This window comes from Pipistrellus hanaki (assembly GCF_964339955.1).
Source record: "Pipistrellus hanaki genome assembly, chromosome: 14".
NCBI classification, from domain to species: domain Eukaryota; kingdom Metazoa; phylum Chordata; class Mammalia; order Chiroptera; family Vespertilionidae; genus Pipistrellus; species Pipistrellus hanaki.
The window spans coordinates 44413524-44437558 of record NC_140516.1 but is presented as its reverse complement, the minus strand read 5'-3'; the positions used below and the strand labels follow the sequence as shown (position 1 = coordinate 44437558).

The following is a 24035-nucleotide window of genomic DNA, read 5'->3' as shown; positions in this document are numbered from 1 at the left end:
AAGCAGGTGTACAGTGGGTACAGGAAGCTGCATTTATAGAAGATGCCAGCTAGTATAAGGACCCAGGTTTGGGAAAATCTCCAAGACCCCACCCAGCAATGCCATTCTACATGTTTCATCTTGTTGGGGTGGGGGATGGTGATGTCTTCAGGGTGGATGGCTGCCCTCCATGACTCTGTGTGAACTGTGAACCCAGTGTGAGCTCTTAGTCTGGCCAACTCAGGCCCTCACTGCCCTCCCCCAGGAGGGGCCGGGACCTGGGCCTCACACCCCATGGCTTCCTTGGCCACAGGACAGCTGCTCTCTGGAGGGAAATCAGGAGGCTTAAATGACCCGAGTTTGGGCACAGCCAATGACAGCCCCTTGCAAATGGTGGCCCAGGCCATTACGGGTCTCAGTTTGCAGGACCAGCTCCATAGAGTAAAAAGAGGAAAGTGATTAAGAATCAGGTGATCTGTTTCCAGGCCTGGTAACTCACCCTCTGTGTGGTGATGTCACACATCTGTGTGGTGTCAGACACATGCCATAGCTTCTCTGGGCCTCAAATATAACACAAGAGAACTGGCCCACCTCTGAGGTTCTTCACTAGGGGTGAACTTCCTCAAATTACCTATTCCCAGGTATAACCCCAATTCCACGGAATAGCTGAGCTAATGTGTATACTGACGAAATAGAGGCCAGGTGATTCGTTCCCATCACGGCCACTCTAACAATTTAACTGAGACAGCAACGCCTGCTCTGGAATTAGGGCCCGCTGCCACCCTGAGGGTCTTCCTGAGTGTAGACCTTGCATATCAAGAATCAGTCTGATTCCTGTAAGCAAAGGATGTAGTGAAAACAGAAGACAGCCCATGCTTTCTGATATGCCATGCTTTCAATTAGGTTACTAAGCACAGCCTATGCCAGAAGTTAATTATGAAAACCACTTTCTAATATGCTACCTGTTAGTTAGGTGTATATTACAGAGCATATTACAACATTTCACTGATTTTTAAGATGCTTTCCCCCCCAACATTAACATCTCTGAAACTGAGGGGCATTTTACAGTGGATGGAGTCTCCCTGTTTAATTTTCAACATTTTTTTCTTGGTATCAAAAAACAGTGTGTCACCTTAGATTGGATGAAATATGGAGTATTTTTTTATACATCACCTGTTCATGTACTATAAAACTTATTTTACTTATTGCTTAGTTCCTACACTAGATTGGAAAATCCATGAGGGCAGGGTTTCTGTCTGCATTCTTCTGTTGTTGTTTTTTGTTGCTGTGACAAATAGTTGCAACATCAGAACATTTAAAATAGTGGGCAGTAGTGGCTTTTAGTCCAGCAATGAGGGGCACCACACAGGAGAACAAAAACACGGAGAAACCTATGCATAAGCCACACCCAGGCCTCATGAAAGGGGTCGGCCCAACCATGGGCCAGGTGAACAGGAGCTCAAGTTACTCAGGACAGAGGGAGAGGCAGGTACCAAAGTGCCTGGCCCAGCAGAGTGTGGCAAGTGCCACCGCGGAGGCTGATGCTCTGAGAGCGCAGGAGAGGCAGCCACGGCATGCAGCGGCCCGGTGGAGTCAGGTCTCTGTGTGGCAAAGGGAGAGAGGAACTCGGAAACAGAGACTAGAGAGTGCCCCGGTGTCAGGTAAGGATGGCCACTGGTTACCTGTAAGTTCCTGTAGTGGACAGCACTGCGGCAGTGGCTTATCTTCGCCATCTCCTCACTGGTGTAGAACAGCCCACACAGCTTGCAGTAAAACCCGGTCCTGGGTACCACGAACTCCACCCCTGCAGAAGGATGGGGGATACGTGGGTAGGCCATTAGGAAGGCATGGGAGGCCCCCGTGTCCCTGAGGGGCAAAGAGCTCCGCCCCTCATTTGCTGTTGACTTTGGCGGGTGACCTAACTTCTCCAAGCCTCTGTCTCCTCATCTGGCAGGAAGAGAGTAACACCCACTTCACTCACAGTGGCTGTGAGGAGGAGGCATGGCCATGCTGAGCAAGAATACGCTCTGCAGCTCTGCAAGGGCCTCTGGGAACTAGGTCCAGGCTCTCCTGGGCCCAGCCCGCTTCTGGGGAAAGGAGGAGGGAGGAGGTTTCATTCATTTCACTTGATGGGCGTCGTTCCTCTGTCATCTGCCCCTCTCTGCAGCGGCTGTGGCCAGGACCCTGGAAGAATGCTCTCGTTTTCTCTGGTTTGTTTTAGAATGATGTTCACCAGAGAAAACTTTTTAAATAAACAGAAGTGAGGAAACCTCGCCCAGAGTCTTCCCATTCAAAACATTTTCTTCCACACTATCTATAAGGGGAGCCTTCTTCAGGAGGGGAGGAGCAGTTTTAATTACCCCCTAAGTGCAACGTGTCTCCTCCTTTTGTAGTGGTCGGCACACTCATTAGTCAACAGAGCCAAATATCAACAGTACAACAATTAAAATTCCTTTTGAGAGCCAAATTTTTAAAATTTAAACTTTTAATGCCACTTCTTCAAAATAGGCTCGCCCAGGCCGTGGTATTTTGTGGAAGAGCCACACTCAAGGGGCCAAAGAGCCACATGTGGCTCACGAGCCGCAGTTTGCCACGGACCTAGTGTACCATAAACATTGCCCCGCCTTTCTCCAGTCTTGACATCTGAACCATCAATTCATAGCATCTCATGTGTCATTTTAGAATCTGGGAGGCCTTTGGATTCTAAGGAAAGAAAACAGTGGCCCGACAGCCAGAGAAGCGAGTGTCTTGGCCCAGGAAATCCATCTCTGAGGGGACAGTGGCTGCCCCTGCCTCCACCATGGTGTTTTAGGGGCGCAGTTTCCCTCTCGAGGACGCTGTCAGCAGAATGGAAGGAGTCTGGGTCTGAGAGGGCACAGACGGGCGCTGAGGACCTGTGTGCCTGCCTGGGAGAGTCAGCTGACACCTCCCACATCCCGGGTTCTCAGGCACCTGACTGCAGGGCGCCAGCTGGAGAGCAGGGCGTGCGGGCTGGGAGGCAGGACCCAGCGCAGGACGCAGGCCCGGGCCCTCCTTGCATGTGCTGACACATTGCAGCTGGGCTTTGTTGCAGCCACAGCCACTGCCCTCCTGGGGGTGAGCAGAGAGCTGGCCATGGTGGGAGGAGGGAGAGGGGGTGGAGAGTGAGGAGCAGCGCGGGGGGGGGGGGGGGGGGGTGCTACAGGGTGGTGGGAGAAAAATGGAAGTTAGAGTTACACAGACCTAGCTCTTTTCCTTACCCAGCGATCTCAGGTGCATTACATTGTTCAACTTTCTTCTTTTTTTTTTTTTTTTTAATATACTTTTTAATCGATTTCAGAGAGGTAGGGAGAGGGAGAGAGAGAGAGAAACATCAATGATGAGAACCATTGACAGCCTGCTTCCTGCACGCCCCCTCCTGGGGATCGTGCATGAGCCCTGACTGGGAATCGAACCGCGACCTCCTGGTTCAGAGTTTGACGCTATAACCACTGAGCACACCAGCCAGGCTACTCAACTTCCTGAGATGCATTTCCTCGTCTGGGAAACCGGGTTAATCACACCACAAATGGTGCTATAGGGAAGCGCCTCTCATTTTTCCTGGGGCTCAGGAAATCTGTTTGCACATGTTACATGTTTCTCCACAAAGGCCAGCCTCCCACACGTTCGCTTTCCTGCCCTCTATCCTTCACCGCCGCTGCCCGGGGAGCCGGACTCCATGGTTTGGCAGCCGCTCTCCTCACTGCCCGGCCCAGCGGCTGCTCAGAAGTGCCAGGCAGCGCAGAGACAGTGCTGGGAAGTCTGATGGGGAGGATCCCCAGACACCTGGTAACTCCCACAAGTACCTGGGAGCTGCCACAGGCACTGGGAGGCCACGCCGCCTCAGGTCGCCTCTGGAATGTGAGAGCCAAGGAAGCGGCAGCATCAAGAAGCACTGCCACAGCCCGGACAGGTTCTCCCATATTTGGTCCTCCCATATTTCAGCCTCGTTAAGTGCAATAATTAAAGCGGCATTTGCCGTCTAATAATAGCTCCTGGCGGGTAATTACAACTCCGTCATCCCAGGGAAGCCTGGGCTGGGTGGAGGGGAAGCTTGCTTTTTGCAGGCAATGCTCTTTGGTTCTGGTTAAGAGCAGGCCTTGGCAGGCTCACACTGCCTGGAGTCACCCAGAGCGTCCCACCCCTCCCCCATGCCCACCCCCATCCCTGAGCAAGGGGCCTTCACCTCCCTTTCCTCCTCATGGTGGGCCCAGACCTTGCACTCCTCATTCTGCCTCTCTGTTCCCCACCTTTCTAGAAGTCCCTCAGCAACGGTGGCCGACCCTGGAGGTGAAGGGTTATGCTGCCGGAGTAAGAGGAAACGTAGGTCTCCATAACGCCTTCAGGAACAAATAATAACAACAGGCAACCCTTCCTAAGGACCTCCAAAGGGAAGACACTAAAACCTCACAGGTATTCATTCCTTTAAATCCTCAAAATAACCTGGCATGGCAGGCTTCTGTGACTATGCCTGATGCCTGATTTATAGATGAACAACGCCAAGGAGGGCAGCGTGGTCTCAGGTTAGAAATCCTTCGTTCTGACCTGAACTCACCCAGTGGTGGTAGGGAAGTCTCTGGGCCTCAGTTTCCTCGCCTGTCAAATGCAGAAAATAGTACCACACACCCCACCCCACCCAAGAGATCAACGAGATCATGGGTTTCAAAGTGATAATCTATCGTAGTACGAAACTACTATTTTTAACAGCACCAAACCGAAACGACCCACATGCCCATCCACAGGTGAATGAATAAACCAAACATGGTGTCCACAGTGCAATACTCCTGCACAATGAAAAGAAACCAACTGGGGACACCCCAACAGTACGGATGAATCTCAAAACAATGACACTGAGTGAAAGAAGCCAGGCCAAAATCGTCATCCCGTATGTTCCCTCTCTATAAAATTCTAGAATGCAAACTAGTAGTTAGCGACCAAGCTGGCATCAGTGGTTATCTGGATTTGAGGTATGAAAAGAGAAGGTTACAAAGGAGTATCAGGAAACTGGGGGGGAGGAGCGGGGGGAGATGAATATGTTCATTATCCCAATTGTGGTGATGATCTCACAGGTATATGCATTTGACAAAACTGATCAGACAGTACGCTTTAAATGTGTGTATGTCTTATACATCAATTACACCTCACTAGAGGTGCTTCAAAAATCAGAATAAGATACCATGTTCCTCCTAATAGGTTGGTGGAAATTAAAAGTTAATAGTAGCCCTAGCTGGTTTGGTTCAGTGGATAGAGCGACAGCCTGAGAACTGAAAGCTCCCAGGTTCAATTCCAGTCAAGGGCATATGCCCAGGTTGCAGGCTCGATCCCCAGTGGGGAATGTGCAGGAAGCAGTTGATCAATGATTCTCTCTCATCATTGATGTTTCTCTCCCTCCCTCTCCCTTCCTCTCTGAAATCAATAAAAAAATATATTTAAAAAAATAAAAGCTGGTAGTATCCAATGTTGGCTGGGATGTGGAGAATGAGAACTCTCACTCAAGGTAGCAGTTAAAATTGGTGTAATCCTTCTGGAGTGCAATTTAGCAGCAATTATGAACATCTAAATTGCAAATACATATGACCACACAACCCCCAGGCCAGGACGCTGCCCTCAGAAACGCTGGCACTCGGACAAAGGGGACAGCTCGCCTAGGAGGCAGCAGAGCACGGAGGCAGCCTGGTCCTAGAGTGAAACTACCAGGATTGAAATCCCGGCCCCAGTCCTGGCCAATCTGCAGCTTTGTAACCCTGCATCTCAGATTTCTGACCTGGGAAACAGGAATAAAAATATTGCCGACCTCATAGGAGTTTTCAGAGAGCTAAAGGAGATGATATATGCAACAGTCCAGGAATGGTGCCTGCATGGCAAATGATAAAAGCTAAGTTATTTTAATAATGGGAGGAAAGATTTAAAGCATCCTAAGTATTCACCAGTACAGTGGTTCAATAAGTTACGGTGCACCTTTAAGATGGAGTATTTGCAGCGGTTAAAAAGAAGGAGTTTTCTATGTACCGACAAGAAGAGACCTCTAAGATTCGCTGTTAGATTTAAAAAGCAAATTGTTGAACATTATGTATATAGTGTGATCCTGTTTTTGTGGGAGGAGAACTTTTTGAGGATATGGCTACCTCTGGAGTTGGGGAGAGGCTGGGGGAAGAGATATAACATTCAATATGTATGTGGTTCTTAGTTTTAAAATCTGTTACAGTAATCTTTCACACTTTTTTGTAATGAAAAACAATAATAAAAAATATGATATAAGGTAGCAGATTTTGTTATCTTTTGCTTCTGTGTGTCAATTAGATTCCAAGTTCTTGAATGACTAGAGACTTGTGCTACATTTCTCTGTCCCTCCCTCACCCCCAGAGTGCCCAGGACAGAGCCATGCACAAAGTAGGTGCTGCTGACGGACTGAATGCATGAAGAATGCATGGGTGAACTGTCTAGCACCTTTTTCCTGAAAGGCGGCTTTCGCCACTGTTCCCCAGGATTACAACACCCAGGCCCCTGTGCAGTCGGTCAGTGTTTCTTCTTTTTAGTTTTTTATCCTGAGGCATGCTGGAGGCTACACAGCAAATTTATCCCTTAAAAAAAAAAAAAGAACATTTCCTTTTCCATCTCACTTTATGAAAAAGATACACTTGGAGAGCAGAAAGAATAAGAAACTTAAAAAAAGAAAAGAAAAGAAAAGAAAAGCAAAAGAGAAGCATGACGAAATGGGTGACCCTCCATACTGACCTCCCTGATGGAGCAGGCACATACATAGTCATTGACAGTGGCCATCCTATAGCCCACACACCGCCCACTTCCTGAGGGCACCTTCCCAAGCTCCTCTCTGAGCAGCTGCTACTCCTTTGTCTCGCCGCTTTCCGACCTTTCAGGGTCAACGCAAAGACTCAAAGGTGGCACTGGCTGAAGTGGGCGTCACTGGCTTAGCGGTGGTGTCAGCAGCTCCCACGGAACCTTCTTAAAGGACCTTCACTCCCTATCCTGAAACCCTAGTTAACTCTCCTTTTAGAAAATGTGTCCTAGGTGGCTCTATTACTAACCTCCCTCCCCGCCCCACTCCAACACTTCCTCCCGCCATTAAAAAACCACCAATCTGATCCATTTATAGAGGAGGAAACAAAGGCCCAGGAATGCCCAACCCATTGCTCTGTGTGAGGCGGTGCCATCCCTCTGTCTGGGAGCTAAGCCATCCCCCATTAGTGTCTCCCACCCTGCAGACCTCCCCCCTCAGGCCACCAGCTACCCCCCTGGACAGAGGCCTGATCTCTATTCTGCCTCTGGCTGGGTTACCTTCCCTGGCCATGTGAACCCTGCCAGTACCTCCCTCTCCCTCTCCCTCTCCCTCTCCCTCTCCCTCTCCCTCTCCTTCTTCCTCTCCCTCTCCCTCTCCCTCTCCTTCTCCCTCTCCCTCTCCCTCTCCCTCTCCCTCTTCTTTTTCCTCTTTCTCTCTCTCTCCCTCTCTCGTTAATCGGCTTTTTACTAAAGGACTTGGAGTGACTGGGGAAAAATACCCCAAGACAAAAACCATTCCTGGGTATGATTTGCCTGAGGATAAGAACTCACCCAGTAACTGGAAAAGGATGGGACCCAGGTCCCTCTCTCCTCAGTGCCCCCACTGTCAATGACATAGAGCCTGCCCCCAACAGCCCCTTCAGCATCATTGCCCCAGAGAGCTAATCACCCCAAAGAGAGGAGAGGCAGCCCTGTTTTGGGAAGGGCTGGGGCAGGGGCCATGGGGAAGACGGAAGCAGTGCAGCCATGGGGCTTCTGCTTCCCTGCTGGGTAAGGCCGCCGCTCAGGCAGAAAGCCTTTCCTGGCAGGGAGGCAGCCCCCTAAGCTCTGGCTCCGGGGGAGTGCATTCAAGGCCTGGTCCCAGATTCTCTGCTCTCTGACGGGAGCCTGCCATTGCAAGAGACTTTAAGGTAGCACCTCGCCAGCATAGGTGATTGCATCAGACTCGGACCACGTGTCGAGCTCCTAGGCGTTCCTAGGGAGCGCTCACTTCCTGGGGCTGAGTTCTCAGGAAGGACCTACCGAGAGGAATGCTGAGTTCGCTGAACACATCCTCCGGGTCCCAGGAAGGCAACGAAAGGGGCTGCTTCAGCTCCACCTCCGTGTATTCCGGGGACCTCACGTCCAGGGACTTCACTTCCAGGTACCTGGCGTTTTCTGCAAAACATGAGCCAGAGCCAAGAGCTGGTGACACACGACATGCCTCCGCGAACCCCTGCAGTGCCCTTGGCCGCGCGGCTGCGGGATCAGGGCTGGCCCCTGGGACAGCTTCATTACACGGGGCTGGGGCCGGGCCAGGACTGCTCATCAGAACCCAAGTGCTATCACCGAAGAGCTTTTCCCATTGCCAAGAGGACGCCACACAGGACAACGTGGCCAATCTTTGCACTGGGCCTGGGGGAGGGGGAGGGAAAGGCTGCTGATGCCTTGGGTGGGGATGATACGCATCCATTCCCCCCAACTCCGTATCACCCCATCTCTGCAGGAGGAAGAACCCCTGAAGGCAATTACAGGGTGCTGACGTCCACAGGAGCACCGGGGCAGCTGGGAAAGGCCAGGCCTCTCTCTCAGCCCACGCTCATGTTATTAAACATGAACTCAAACCCTGGGTAAGCTAGAGAGCCACGCATGCCAGTGCATGCTGAGACCTATACCATGAGAAGAAAAAAGTGTGTGTGTGTCTGTGTATGTGTGTGTGTGTGGGGGGGGGGGGGGGGCGGTTCCAGTGGAGCAAGGTGAACGTTTCACTCCTTTATTCTTGGCCTTTCTCTGGAATCAGCCCAGGCCCCGGCGTTTCTCTAGCAACGAGGCAGCACATGACAGAGTTTCCATGGAGACTCGGAGCCACGCAGGTGGAAACAGCTAGGTCAGCCTGACACAGGGGAAAGCCGGAGCCCGGCTCCCAGCGCGGTGCCAGCACAGCCCCGGGTGGGAGTGCGGACTGGGCCGCCTCTCCTTAGTCTCTGCCCCTGACTCCAGCCTGTCCCTCCGACTTCAACCTCGCCACCAAGGCTGCAGGCTTCCTGGGACTCGGACCTCTCCTTCCTTTTCCCTGGGAGGACGTGGGACAGCTACTCCCCCCTCCTGCCCCCCAGCCCGGGATGGATCTTAGTTTCCACTTGGCAGAGGACACGGGGCTTAGCCTATTTTAAACTCTGTTTTTCATGATGTCATAGTGCCAGGCACAGACACAGCATCCCCTCCGGCGGAAGGTCCCGGGGCGAGTCCTGCTTCACCATCGGACCCTGGAGAAAGTGGGTCTGAGGCGGGAGGAAGGGGGATGGGGGACTGGCATCCCCCTTCGTGAGCCCCTCATTCTTCCCCTGCCCGCTCCTTCCTGGGCCTCCCACTGTCTCTCTGCCCCTTCCCCCCCATCCCGTTCCCCTCCCTGGGGCCTCACAGAAATAGCAGCCTGGGTGGTCCTCTGTCCTGCAGACAGAGCTCCGCTGGCTGTCCCCAGGGAACTTTGGCTGATAATTCAAAACTTTGGCTAATTTCCGTTGTCAGCGTCCATCTGGACTCCCATAAGTTCAGAGAAGGCTGCCCTATCTGAGTCTGCTTCTCAGAACACATGTGACCTGCTGTCTGATTTCCTCTGCACCATTTGCCTAAAAGCTCCTCCGGTTTAACCAGGCTTGTAGCAGCTCACTTTCTGCACCCGCCTCCATGCTGGCTGAGACCTTACCCATGTCCCTTCTCCGGGTGAGCCGTGGCCCATCCGCCCATGCACACAGGGAAAGAGGGAGGTAGTTACCCTGGGTCGACGCTCCTTGGCAACCCTGGCTTTGGGGGTCGGCGTCGGTGGGGGGGCCGGCTTTCTCTTCCAGGGGGCTGCCTCCACAAGCCCCATCTTCCGGAGTCCCCGTGGCCTTGCTGTCGTCAAGACAGGGGCTCGGCTGCCGGGCCCTCTCCTCGGCTGGCTTGGGGGAAGACATTTGCCGGAGTGCAGGGGACAGACGAACATCTGAGCTCTCTGCTCCCTTTGCCTGCTTCTCGTAGCAATCTGAACCCTCCAGCGAGAGGCCAGTCTCACATTCAGCTGGCTTCTGCTCAGCCTCCAGATTTAGGCCAGGCATTTCCACGTCCATGTCACTGGGACAGCCCGTGGGGGCAGACGGCCCTTCTCTGGGAGAGCTGGGGCTGATTTCCGTGGCCCCGTTGCCCATGGCCTTGACCCCCTCCTTGGTGAGATCCTTGGTCAAGTCCAGGTGTAAGGCGGCTGTCCCACAGGGACACATTTCTGGGCACAATTTGTCCTTCCGGTCAATGGGCACGATCTCTTCCAGCTCTGGGATGTCCGGCTCCATGATAAAGTCTTCTTCCTCCCCCACCTCGTCCACCGTGACCAGCTCCTCCATGTTCGTGGGGTACCAGCTCTCGTCCTCCGCTTCGCTTCCACTCTCCCAGGCTTGATCCTGAATGAAAACGCAGGGTGGAGGTCAGAGGGCGGCTGAGAAGCAGAGCTCGGTCTTCCACCACAGGGCACGAGCCTCGGCCCCAGGTCCCTTCAAATCAGAGTGATCCTGGGCATTCTTACCTCTCCCTGGGAACATTTACTGGGGACCACTCGAGTCCCACACCACTGATTCATCCCTAAGAAAGAGGCTCAAAACAGCACAGGGTTTGGAATAAACCCTTCATGCTTAAATCTACCACTGTTTAAAGGGACACAACGCATTTCAACCACTGGTACATAATAGGTGCTCAATAAACAGTTTTCGGATGGATGATTAACTTGTAAACTCTAAATAGATCAACTTGCTAGGGTGATTTCCTTGTATATAAAGCATCACTAAATGTAACTGCAGGAAAGTCCCCCCCCCCCTTCTAAAATTTCCCCAAGTACCTCTCCCTGCAAGTGTGAAACTTCCACAGCCCAGCTCATAGTCGGCCCCTCCCCTGAAGCTGTCCCCTAGTATCCCCAGCAGCCTACGGGCCCAACAGCCAGATTTAGGAGATCAGCTTCCTGGCCAGTGACGCCCATCCCTCCGCCTCTCTGACCGGGAAGGCACGAAGCTGGCCACATGCCAGGGACATTTCTTTGAGCTGTGGTGGCCCCTGCACTATAACTGGTTTTTGTTTGTTTTTTTGTTTGTTTGTTTTCTTTTCTTTTCACTTAATTGTGTAAAATAATATTTATGAGCTCAGGAGATGTCTTGTTAATCCCAGGGTCTGGGCCTGCTGAGGTCATGGCCCCAGATGGAGTGCCCAGAGCCCCCCTTCCTGTCCCAGCCTCTCTCAAGGGACCTGCCTATTTTGGGCACCTGGCTCTGAAGCCCGAGTCTTTTTTGGGCACATGTTTTCTCGTACGAGCGCAGCCAACTTGCTGGAGAGTACGGCAGAGCCCAGGCATGCGGTCAAGATCTCCCCATAAGGAGTACACAGAGCACGCGGGCAGAGCCGTCCCTCCAGGGCGAGCTGGGACGCGGCTTCATTCATGGAACCACGGTGGGCCCTCCAGCACGTCCCACAGAGCAGGCGTCACCAGGCGGGACGGGCACTCTGTCGCTTGGTCCCCAGTGACTGCTGTGCAGACAGGGCTACACGTTCAGCTTCTGTGGCAAACTTTACCTTCTTGGTTCTTCTATTTTCTGGATCAAAGGACTCTGCTTCCCTCTCGTGCCAGCCCACTGATGGGGGGCTTTCTTCCGCGTCCCCCTTTCCAACCTTGCCAAAGGAAGAACAGAACAAACCAAATCAACAGTCAGCAGAGGCCCAGAGAGAAAGGAACACCAGGAGAAACGACGATACTGAGCACAGCTAACAGCTGCCAGGAGTGTTTCTTCTCTCCTCACAGAACCGCTCAGAAGCAGGAGCTCTGATCATCGGATGAGGGAACTGAGGCTCAGAGAGGTTAAGTAACTTGTTCAAGGTCACACAGTCTAAGGGAGGTTCCGTTCTCATCCGGGAAACGGAACAACTGAAAGCAAGTGTCTGGTTGAGAATTAGGGTCTCTCACCAGCCTGTAGCACGGGGGTCAGCAAACTATAGTCCTCAGGCCAAATCTGACCCAGTGTCTCTTTGTATAGTCTGGAAGCTAACAGTGCTCTTCACATTTTTAAGTAGTTGCATTTTAAACGATTATATAAGTACCTCTATAATATCTTCCATTTTCTCGTTGGCCCACGTAGCCTAACGTATTTACTATCTGACGTTTTGTAGGAAAAGTCTCCTCACTTCTGCTTCAGACATTTTGGGAGGATATTCTTCCGTGATCTAAATTTTGGCCACCAAATCAATGACTATTCCTGGGGACCCCAAGGGCAAGTTGCATTTTCTCCACATTTTTGGCTGAGGTTGGTTTGAAGCAAATGACTCGACTTCTGATTCCTTCAAAGCAGACACACCCCTCCGGAGCTGAGTGGAGCCCGCTGGGACAGGAGCGCAGGACTAACTGGTTTAGCCAGTTATTATGGACAAGGCTGGGACAGTTCAAACCCTCAAGCCCTTATTCTTTCAGTGTTTGGAGCACAACATTCCACCAAAATCCCTGCTCACGTCTTTGGAGCCAACCTGAGTACACAGCAGGTCCAAATGCCATGCTAACCATCAGAACCCACAGCGTCTACCAACAGGGCACCGCTGTTCTCTGTTTTTATCTCTCTGCATACATTACCCATGGCCTTCCCTTGTCAAAAATAAATAACCCTCCCCTTCCCAAGCAGTTACAGCAGCCACACTCCTAGGTCAACACAGTGAGGAGAGCCTCTCCGGCTCATTCTGGGAGGGGCAGGGCAGGCAAAACCCCACCAGGCGGACCCTGCCCTTCCTCCCTGCACACACTGCAGACAGGGCAGTGCTTTCCAGGCACCCCTGGCCTTGGCCTTGGAACAACTTCCAGGTGACAGCAGTAGCTGAAGGGGAACAGACACATGCTACCAATGCTCCATGGCCCACACCAGCTCATGGACCAAGATTCTAGGTCCCAGTGGTGGCAAGCAGGGGCTCTGTCACCACAGAGCCATGGCCACCGCTAGACCTCCTCCTAACCTCCCAAGTCTATTCTCCCCAAGGCGATCAAGAATGATCACTCCAAAATACAAAACCCATCATACCCTCACGGCCCCGTCCTGCTTACACATTTCATTTGCCTCCTCTTGCACTTAGGATACACAAACATCCTTCACCTGCCTCCGAGGCCCCTCTTGACGTGGCCTTTGTTGACCATTTTAACCCAGTCTCTCTGCTCCAGCAGCACTGTCCTCCAGCCCCCGGGCCCTCGCACATGCTGTTCCCTCCTTTCTACCCGGTAAATATCCACCATTCCTTCAAATCTCAACCATCACAACCTAACCTAGGGAAGCCTCTGATTGGTTACAGGCACTGACAGCACTGTGTGCCTCCATCTCCTTCTTAGCCCTGAACACTCACACTCTCCTGCTCATTGGAGGAATTCTTTGATTCCTCTGTCTTTCCACTAGACCAGTGGTCGGCAAACTCTAGTCAACAGAGCCAAATGTCAATAGTAAAACAATTGAAATTTCTTTGGAGAGCCAGATTTTTTAAACTCAAACTTCTTCTAACGCCTCTTCTTCAAAAGAGGCTCGCCCGGGCTGTGGTATTTTGTGGAAGAGCCACACTCAAGGGGCCAAAGAGCCGCATGTGGCTCACGAGCCGCAGTTTGCCAACCATGGCACTAGACCATGAGCTCCTCGAGATCAAGGATCATTTCAGCTTCACTCACAACGAAGCACCGATGCTGGGTGCTCCATGGATACTGGTGGGTAAAACAATGGAGGCTGGCAGGAGAGGGAGGAGGGGATAACAAGCGTGCACCTGCCTCGGTGTGCCTGGGTCTCTGCCTGGGCTCTGAGTGGAGAAGAAGTGGTTTTCCCTCTCTTTTTCCCGTGGATTGCTTATACCCGTGGCTGCATTCTGGACTCCATCTGTCCCCGGCATGTTTTGGTCTATAGTTTCTTACACGTGGGAAATTTCAACAGATAGCTGGGCTCTGGTCTTGCTCTAAGGAACGGGAGATCATGCTCTCCAGGATGGCAGACCCAGGATGGAGCTGAGCAGTGGCTGGCTGCTTGCTCCCAGCACAAGGTGCATCCTCCTCGGTCTGCCATGGTCCCATTGCTCCACCAGGCTTCACTCATCCCATCTGGTCTGGTCACCCACCTGGCTTCTCTCCCTGGGCATCTGGGTGTGTAGCCCCCAACTCCCTCCCAGCAGGTCTCTCCCTTCTTTCCCACGGTCTCTACAGCCACGGCCTTGCTCTGTCTCCTCCTGCCTGTGGCCTCACGGTCAGGGTGGCTCTCCTGCCTGCACCTGGCCACCCTCCGCACCGAGAGCACAGACAGCAGCGCTGCCAGCCCGGGCCCTTCTCCAGAGACCCAGCGGGTTGCTAATGAGCACACGCTCGTTAAAGGCCTGCCGCAGCCCTGTGATCATGGCCATTTCACAACCAAGGAAATTGAGGGAGAGAAGCACAGGGTGTGACCTGGTTCTCAGAAGCCAGGCCTTGGCTTCCAGAGTCCGGGTCCAGTCATTCACTTCTTCCACAGGTCCGCACTGAACGCCCACTCTAACCTGGGGACGGGGGACACAGCTGTGAGAATGGCAGACAAAAACTCCTGCCCGCATGGGCGCTACACTTGGAGGGGGGGAGGGGAAGGACACAGACACTACATAAAACAAATAAAGGCGTTAGGGGGTTGGTTAGAAGGAAATGGGTGCCACCAAGGAAAGGAAAGCAGGGAAGGAGTGTGGCGTGTGATCGGGTGCAGTGGCCCGGATAAACCTGTGGGGATGTGACAATGCCTTAAGGCAGAGGTGAGGAGGGACCCAGGTGGGCGCAGGGGTGCGCCTGGTGGTGGGAAGTGCCTGGCATATTAGAAAAAAGGCAAGGACACCTCCTCAGCCCTGTGGCCTTCATTCCCAAGTCCGGTCCCTCCTGTCTGTAATCTGAGACCTGGGCGGCCCGGTTGGGGATCTGGGTTGTTCTCAAGATCACAACATAGAGCTGAGATCAGTGAGGAGGATAACTCTGTTCTGCTACCCTGTTTCCCCGAAAATAAGACAGTGTCTTATATTAATTTTTTCTCCCAAAGTTGCGCTAGGTCTTATTTTCAGGGGGTGTCTTATCTTCCCATGAGCTAGGTCTTATTTTCGGAGGATGTCTTATTTTCGGGGAAACACGGTAGTATTCCACCACCGTGTGGTGGGCCCCTGGCTTCAGACCCACAGAAGAAGTCTGTTGGGAACCCCTACTAGTCCCTACTGACCCCACTCTAGGGCTCGGAGAGGCAGACCAATTCCAGAGACAGATTGTGGGGAACCCACGGGGCTTTCTGAATCTTTTCTGCATCAGGGGCTCTCAGGGGGACCCACCATGTGTGTCACCTTAAGGGGGCGAGGGTTGTGCGGACCCATGAGGAGTGGCTACTCAGCAGGAGAAACAGTCTCTAAAGAAGAGCCTCAGAATGTGGCTCGGAGTGGGAAGGGGCAGCTCCTCCCCTCTGCTGTGGGGACAGATGGTGCCAGACTGGAGGCATGAGCCCGTGCTCTCGGCCCCTCCGTGCCTTCTCTTGAGTCACTGACCTGTCACCAACACCTTGGACATCTCCAGATATATGTTTGGAGGTATATATGGTTGGAGAACCTCTATCTGCGCATCGGATAGAAATTCTCAAAACTAAAGTTAGGTTGTTGTTGACATACACTGCGTCGTTGCATCTATACTAAACATGTACAGACTTTCTTTTCTTGCCATTAATCCCTAAAGTGCACAGGATGACAACTATCTACTTAGCATTTACATTGTGTTAGGTATTATGTAAGTAATCTAGAGATGATTTAAGAACTTATGGAAGGATATGTATAGGTTATATGCAAATACTGCACTATCTTATATAAGGGATGTCAGCATCCTGGGATCTTACTATCTTCAGGGGCCCTGGAACCAGTCCCCTGTACACTCTTCTTATACACACCCACTTGTCCATAAGTCCTCCGGATCCAGTTCAAGCCCTCAGTGGGGCCCACGTGGTCCTTCACGTCCCCTCTACCCATTTCCTAGTCTCCTTTCCTGGCATTCCCCCTGCTAGGCCCGTCAGGACAAATCGTGGCAACGTGCAATGGGCAGAAAGATCACCGGGTGTCCTTCCGTAGAATGCTGGGCCGTTTGCCAGCGCACCCTTTGGGTATCTGGTCTGTGAGAGTCTGGACTTGCACTTAAACTGAGCTGCTTTACAACCCTGTGAATGCAGATAATTGAGAGTCGTGTAAGTGATTCTCATCCATAGAGATGCAAAGAATTTTATCTGGTCCCAGGTTCCCCGTGGAAGAGGTCAGCTTGCCTCTGTTAGCAAACCCGTGTCCACATTCCTGACTGCCTCCCCATGTGGCTTGATCTTTACCTTCTCCTCTGAACTGGCTTTTAAATCTTACTGGTTTCCTCATTCATTAATGACTTAAGTAGCAGCTCTGACACGCATTCATTTTATGTTTGCACGAAGCCAAGATTTTACTTTGTAGAAACATGATTCTTTAATATGCCCTAAAGATAGTCATGTGGAGTATCTCCAGGTTCTTCAGCCTGTCTTTCTCCCTTTTGCCCTTGCTTCTTCCCGAACTGTCTTCCCCATTTTCAATGCTCAGCTCAAAGGTACGCCTCTGTGCAAAGCTAACTTGCCCACAGAGCAGCTTATCCGCTCCACTGTCTGCAAATGGTTTCTGTCGGTCTGCTTCCACCATCAGACCTTGGTCTCTGCCTCCACCCAGACTGTGTCCTATTCACCTGTGGACTGAGCACACTACCTGCAAAGTGGCATGCTAACGCGCTGGCCGAAAGCGTGACTCTTCAATGTGCATGGAGCTGAGAATTGGGCTCCTTATTTGGGCTCGGCATTGCCACCCCCTCCTGGGTCAGACTAGATGATATGCGCGCGGGATATTCCAACCTGGGTTCTCTGTGCACACCCCTCAACCTCCACTGCCCCCTCTCCCGCTGAAACGCAGGTAGTTCCAACAAGAAGTGTAAGCCAAGTTAGCACATAAACCTCACCCCCAGAGTCCTCCTGCTGACCCACTGGGTGAGCTGAAGTCACGCAGCAGGTTATGGGGCTTTTCGGATGCTTTGGTGACAGAGGCCGGCCAACTGCTGCCCGTTTTTATTAAAGTGGAAGCAAAACACGGTGGACAGTGGCTAGAGAGACACACCACGTATAATGTATGGGTGGTGGCTGCTTTTCCTTTACCGCCCCCTTCGAGGTCACAGGATTGGTAGGTGCCTTGGGCAGGAGAGAAGACAGAGTGGACCAGAGATCTAATCTCCCTTGGCAGAGTCTGTGGGCGCAAAAGCCTCGGGGTGCTCCACCCTGGGCAAACAGGAACACGGAGGCCTTTGCATCTTGTCCCTCCCTAACTTCTAGGAAAGATAGCAGGTGCTGAGGCATTTGGTCACCTAGGTGTGATTGCAGCTCTGCCCTTTCCGGGCTGTGTGTCCTTGGGCAACTCACGCTCTCTGTGCCTCCGTTTCTCATCTAGAGTAATAATAACATTATTAACATGACCGCCTCATAGGATCGCTGCGAGGATGAAAAGACTTGATGGAGAAAAAAGCTTACACACAGGGCCTGGCACAGAGTAAACACTCAGTGAGCGTTTCATTCATTCAATGACTGTTGATCATCCTGCTAGTCCCTTTGTTCCCTGTGGGAACCCGCCTCTCTTCCCCCGGGAGGAGATTGCATCATTACCTCATTCTCTGCCATCCTGCTTTCCTTTCTGTCCTCAGCTCCTTCTTGGTCTTTGTCGGCTCTCTTGGTTCTGGTTTTCTCACTCGGCTTGGACTTGGTGCTCTCAGGGGGCCTGGTGACCCTGGGCTCCAGCCCGTCTTCCTTGGCCGCATCGTCTGGGTGGGGGTGCCGGCTCTCCCGCAGCCTGGCCTCGTCTTTCCTCCTGGACCGCCCGGGGGCATCCTGCTGCTTCACATACTTGTCCGCTTTGCCTTTGGGCTCTTTCCGGTAGTAGCCATCTTCCCGGCTCTTGTAGCCTGATGCCGAGTGGAGAGGGTTGGGGGACCCAGACCTGGGGTGCTTTTCTCGGTGGCCCCTCCCTGCTTCCAGCCGCTCCTCTAGCTCGGCTTTGTCCAGTTGCCTAGGGTAGTGCTTGCGATCATGTGCCCACACATCTGTCCGGTCCCTCTTGTCCTCCCCGTTCTCCCTCCAGGGGGCTGGCTCCCTCTCCTCCTCCCTCCTGGCGTAGGGGGAGTGCTCCCAGGAGTCCCGGCCATTGCCCCAGTCAACCCGCGAGGGGCCCAGAGGACTGTGGGAAGAGCTGCAGGAGGTGAAGCTTGGCGTGTGGGACCTCGGCGACAGTGACCGGCTCACAGGACTGCGAGACCTCGGCCTTTCAGGGCCGTATCTGTGAGGGAGCAAAGGAGGGGGTTTAGAATCTGCACCCCTCCAGACCCTGCCCAGATAACCCGTCTGTGCACATAACCCCGCCAGCCAGACACTCTTTATCAGGACGCTTCCTCCTCCGGCTTCTGGGAGCAGGGTTTTCCCTGAGCTAGCTCTGCCCCTTCGCCCATCCTGCTCCTGGAGCTGGGATGAATAATCAGGCTGGTTTGGCTCAGCTCTCCCTCTTGGAAATGAGCTCAGCTTTCCCGTGGGTGTGCAGGTGGAGATGGGGGTGAGGTTGCCTGCTCCGGCCTGGTGGGCAAGGCTGCCTGGCTCTCAGGTTCAATGACTGAAGCCTCTCCCCCACCTCCACCTCTATCAGCATAAAGGGGACCGCTAGGCCTCCGTGTTCCTTATTTCTCATCTCCGTTTGTTCAGATCCTGGGCATGGAATAAGGGAGCTAATGGCTGGGGGGCGAGGAGGAGAGGATGGGCTCAGAGATCCCAAAAGCGAAGAACTAGGAAGGCATTTGGGGTTGGCAGAGACCTTAGAGCCCTGACCTGGTCATTTTTCAGATGAAGAAACTGAAACACAGAACAGGACCCGACCTGCCTAAGGTTCCCAGCAAGGTCTCCTGGGTCACCCCTCCCCCACCCTCCTACTGCAGAACTGCAGATGGCACAGTATGGCTTTGCACGTGGTTTTTTTTTTTTTTTTTTTTTTTTTTTTTTTTTTAAAAAAAACACAGATAACCATGGTTTAAAAAACAAAGAAAGAAACAAAAATCCTAAACATAAACAGCTACATACAAAATCATACACATACACATACTCACTCACACTTTCCTTCTCTCTCTCTCTCTCTCTCTCTCTCTCTCTCTTTCTCTCTCTCTCTGAAGGTTATTCGGTTATTTAGCAGGTAAACTGAGTCACATACCCCATATTCTGAAAGCATGGGCCATTTTCATTTCCTTGTAGTTCCCAAATCCAGGAAAACCATCAGCCCTCACTGAGTAGGGACACGAAGACGTGGCTCCCTAGCACCCGGCTAGGCTGCCTGGACCTCAGGGGAAGCAGCCTGGGCTCAGCGCCCTGCACTGATGTCAGAGCACTCTCTGTGGCCGCCCTGGGTAAGAACCACAAGGCACGCAGGCCAGGGGCCCTCTCCTGCTGTTCTCCACCTTGGCTCTCTACAGGGACCCCCGTTGTAGGGCAGCGACAATGGCGAACTTGTAGCCACAGCTCTGTGCGGTCACCACTTCCGTCGGGAGAAATAAGTTGGAAAACTGAATGCATTCAGTGTTCATAGTGATGAGTCACATAGCTGCTTTTAGGGGAGTCATCTCTACTCCTGCTCCTACATCTACATTTAGCTATCAAAAATCAAGAGCTGCCTCTGATAGAAGACACACACACACACACACACACACACACACACACACACACACTTTCAGGCTATTTTAGCAAAGTATAGACTTGCCCCTAAGAGCCAAGTACCAAAGATCCCCTCCTATAGTCCTTTCTAACAAAGGAGGAGCTGCTGGGAGGAAGCTTAGCGTCCTGCATTTTCATGAGATTTAACCTGAGCAGCATTTCTGACTATTGTGTTCCATCGGGCACATGGAAAGGTAGGTGCAGAGAGATTGATGAACAGGGCAGGGGCAAAGGCAGGGCCTGACTCAAATACCCTCAGAATGAGAAACAGGAAAACGTTCCAACTGCCCGGCATCTGCCCTGCCACCTAGGACCTCACCTGTCTGCTTCCCGGAACATGTCCCTCTCCCTCTGGGAATGAATGTCCTGGATGATGGCAGCCACATTTTTCCCAGGTTTCTAGACAAAGCGAGAGAGGTCATCAGACCAGAGACAGCCTTGCAAACACCACAGGGATGCAGGTAGGACTTGGGTTCATGGTCCAGTCCACCAGTGGGGAAAAGTGCCTTTTAGGGAAGAAAAAGGTTTAATAACCGAGGGGATGAGGAGTAGGAGCATAATTAGTGGGCTGAGTGGTCAAGGGAACATGGCATCCACTGAGCTGGGAGAGGAAGGAGCACATTCATGTGCTGAGAAAAAGTCTCAGTTCATCACATTTGCCTGCCACCCCTTCCTGAATAAAAGAAAATATCTGAGACATAAAGGAAAGTAAGGGAAAGAAGGAGGAAGAGAGGGAGAGAGGAAGGAAGGTGTGGAGGGGAGGGGGCAGGCAGGCAAGCAGGCATTGTAACTTGTAAAGAGACTTGAAGATCATTGAATGCAGCGTCCACATTTGACACAAGTGGAAGCTGAGACCCAGAGGGATAGAGTCAGAGCTCTCCTTGCACAGCTCCCAGGTCACCAGCCACACCGTGATCCAGGTAAATGGTGAGTCCTGTAGTTGTGCTGGGTCAAGGAACACGTTCAAGGTCACAGACGGTTAGAGAATCAGGATTGACAATAGGCATTTCAACTCCAAGATCCTTTCCACGACCCAGGCAATACCTTACTCCAGCGTGTTCCTCCACAACGTGGGGCTCAACCTAAATCGCGGACGGGCAGCGCAGGCTGTGAGCCAGGATTCACAGCTGAGGCCCCACCCATTCCAGAATTCACTTTTTGGTGGCTGTGCCAGGACAGGACCACCCCCAGCACCCAAATCCTAACCACACCCTTTCCTAAACCCAGAACAGAAAACAATACCAAAATAACAAGAAATAAACCATTAGCCCCAGCCTGTTTGGCTCAGTGGATAGAAAGTCAGCCTGTGGACTGAAGGGTCCCAGGTTCAGTTCTGGTCAAGGGCACAAGCCCAGGTTGTGGGCTCTATCTCCAGGGTGGGGCATACAAGAAACAGCCAATCAATGATTCTCTCTCATCATGGATGTTTCTCTCTCTCCCTTCCTCCCTCTCTGAAATCAATAAAAATATTTATATAAAAAAAATAAGCAATTTCAAAAAGAAATTGATGTACATAAAAGAAACGGAAGCACACCTTTCAACAGGCTACACAGAATCCATCCATTCCATTAAAATGTATGGAGCAGGGTGAATTTTATGGTATATGATTATATCTCAATAAATCTAAAAATGCTTGGTCTGTAATGTCAACTTTTGACAAAGAGTTTTATTAAGAAATGTAATCAATGGCTGTTTTTAATCCTTGATGTTTTTCTATATGTTTTACAAAGAATTGTGAAATAGCTACGTGAAGGTTAGGTATGATCATATATCTCATTTTACAGCTGGGAAAACCAGGGCCAGAGATACGCAGTGAGTACGTGATCCAGCGGGGGTAGAATTCTGAGTCCTCCAGCACATGGCTGCTTATCTGTGTTAGTGTTGAGACTGAGGGTTGGGTTAGGGAAACACAAGTCCAGGAGAGAATGGAGGAGGAGGTGCCTGTGGCTTCAGGGAGAGAGGTCAGGGCTGGAACACAGGAAAGGGATACGAAATGTTTGAGCCAGGGAGGGATCTCTGGGCAAGAGGACCTTCAAACTGCCCTGACAGCTTTCTGATCAGTCACTGGAAGACACTGGATTAAATTACTCCAAGTTCCCTTCTGCATGTAAGATGCCGTGACCCTGGAGAAGTCTCTATAGAACAAACCAGAAAACAATTCCGTTTTCCTGTCTGGTCTATAAGAAGAAAAACACTTTCTGTGTGTTCCTAAAGGTTTTCTCTTTCTCATTTATTCCATGCACTTGTTGGACACCTGTTAGGGGACAGGTTCTGCCCCAAATGCCCTAAGGACTAGAACCTTCCCCACAAAGAGCAGGTAGGGAGATAAGATTATGGCATGAAGAAATATTCAAGACAGGAGATGGCAAGTACCTTCAGCTCTCTTCTTTCTCCCCTTCCACTTTGCCTGGTGAGCAAAAGCTAAGGTTAGGGGAGATACAACCAATCAAAACTTCCCTCCACCTCTGCAAGCCCTGGTGGTACCCCATGGGGTGGCTCCTCTGGCCCTGACATGCTTGGATATATGCATGGATATAGTGCTTTGCTGTCTACTTCCCCAGGAGCCATTCCCCTCTCTCCACTCCTGCTCTAAAGATGCAGCAGGTGACAGCGACTTCACCAATCCCAGCACAGCCGTCCCCTGACCACAGACACTGGTTCCAGGACAGACACGTGTCCTAAGGGACCCGGGTGATTAGAGTGCCTCTTGGGACTTCTGTGGGAGCCACTGGGGAAAACCCTGGCTCGCTCTTGTTGAAGGAAATGGGAGGGCGAGAAGCCAGAGCTGCTGAAGTCAATGACACCATCACGCCACCTAGAGGAGAGAGCCTGGGGCTGCCAGCGGCATCCCAGGGAGACCCCCTCAAAAAAAGCCAAGTGAGCAGGACACAGCATGGAGAGAAGCCAAGTCCTAAATGCCATCACTCGGGCCCTGATCCCAGCCATACCTGCAGCCAGGGTTACTCCTGGACTTCTCATTTACACGAGCCAATAAATCCCGCCCCCACCTTTTGAAAACTTTAATCAGATGTTAAACTGAGACAATTTTCCCTTCCTTACATAAAAAGGTCCTCGCTGATGTCATCTCAGGGGCCATAATGCATGCATTGCTGTGGAGTTAAAACATGCTGTGAGCTGCTTTCTCACAGAGGCAGTGTGACAGCGTGGGGAGCAGGAAGCCCTAATGAAAGGTCAGACAACAGTGTGTCCTAGCCCGTTGCTGCTCAGAGTGCTGAGGTCCCGCTGCACTGGCATCTCCTGGGAGCTTGTTCGAAATGCAGGATCACAGCCTTGCCCCTGAACTTCTGAACAGAAATTTTAACAAACTCCGCGTGGCAGTTTGAGAAGCTGTTAGAACACCACCCCCGCGGCTTCCTGCCCGGGTGACTATAACAAAGTCACCTGATTTCTCTCTGATTTTTCACGTGGACTATGCAGATCTCCAGAACCCAATATAGAGATGCAGCTATAGTGCAAACCCAGAGCTGTCCTAGGTTTTAATGATGGTTCTTCTGGTAACTATGGTCTTGGCAAGCTGCCAAACTCTATGAGCTTCAGTTTCCTCATCTGTAAAACTGAAGTAATAATACCGGTTTGACCAAGCTGACGTCAGAATTACAGGAGATAATGCATCTACATAAAGTGCTCAGCACATTGCTTGAGCACCAGGACTCAATCAAAGGTATGTACACTTATTATTGCTGGACAGTTATAATGACGGTTATTATCCACCCTGCACACCTCACAGGAGAGAGGGATTGTGAGACAATGTATGGGGGGAAAAATGCTTCTAACTAAGGAACTCAGAATATATAGTCTTTACTGATCTGGAAACTGAGACTTACAGAGGTGAAGCAACTTGTCCAAGTTCATCAAAGCAGGAAGGGGCAGAGCCTAGGTTGGCACCACCACCCTTCAATCTGGCATAGCTCACATGGCTGTGGGTGGCTCTGTGTTTACCTGCTCTTCCTCCCACCAGACAGTGAGCGCCTCCACAAGTTTGCTACCATGGAGAGGCCCACTTCCTGCACACAGTGGGTTCCACATTTGCTGAATGTAAGTGGACCACATGACCTCTTTAAACCCTGGTTTCGGCACCACCCCAAACTATCTCCCTTGGTACGGTACTGGGGTGCCTCAGTACCTTGCTTTAAGAAGTTGAGTACTGCTATCAATCTTAATTACAACTTAATAGAACAGTTCATCTGGAAACCAAAACTCCACTGGGAATCCAGTATG

At 51.7% G+C, this 24035-nt stretch overlaps 1 protein-coding gene across 5 annotated transcripts in view; it reads right to left on the bottom strand.

The window, feature by feature from the left end:
- RBM20 (RNA binding motif protein 20) overlaps nucleotides 1-24035 on the bottom strand; it is a 171250-nt gene that overhangs the window by 5728 nt on the left and 141487 nt on the right. For all 5 annotated transcript variants that reach the window (XM_084903376.1, XM_084903378.1, XM_084903379.1 and 2 more), the window contains 6 exons: nucleotides 20116-20195; nucleotides 17718-18384; nucleotides 11587-11682; nucleotides 9770-10430; nucleotides 8038-8172; nucleotides 1662-1783 (listed from right to left, as the gene is read on the bottom strand). In XM_084903376.1, the coding sequence (XP_084759502.1) occupies nucleotides 1662-1783; nucleotides 8038-8172; nucleotides 9770-10430; nucleotides 11587-11682; nucleotides 17718-18384; nucleotides 20116-20195 (1761 nt within the window). The remainder of the gene's footprint in view (nucleotides 1-1661; nucleotides 1784-8037; nucleotides 8173-9769; nucleotides 10431-11586; nucleotides 11683-17717; nucleotides 18385-20115; nucleotides 20196-24035) is intronic.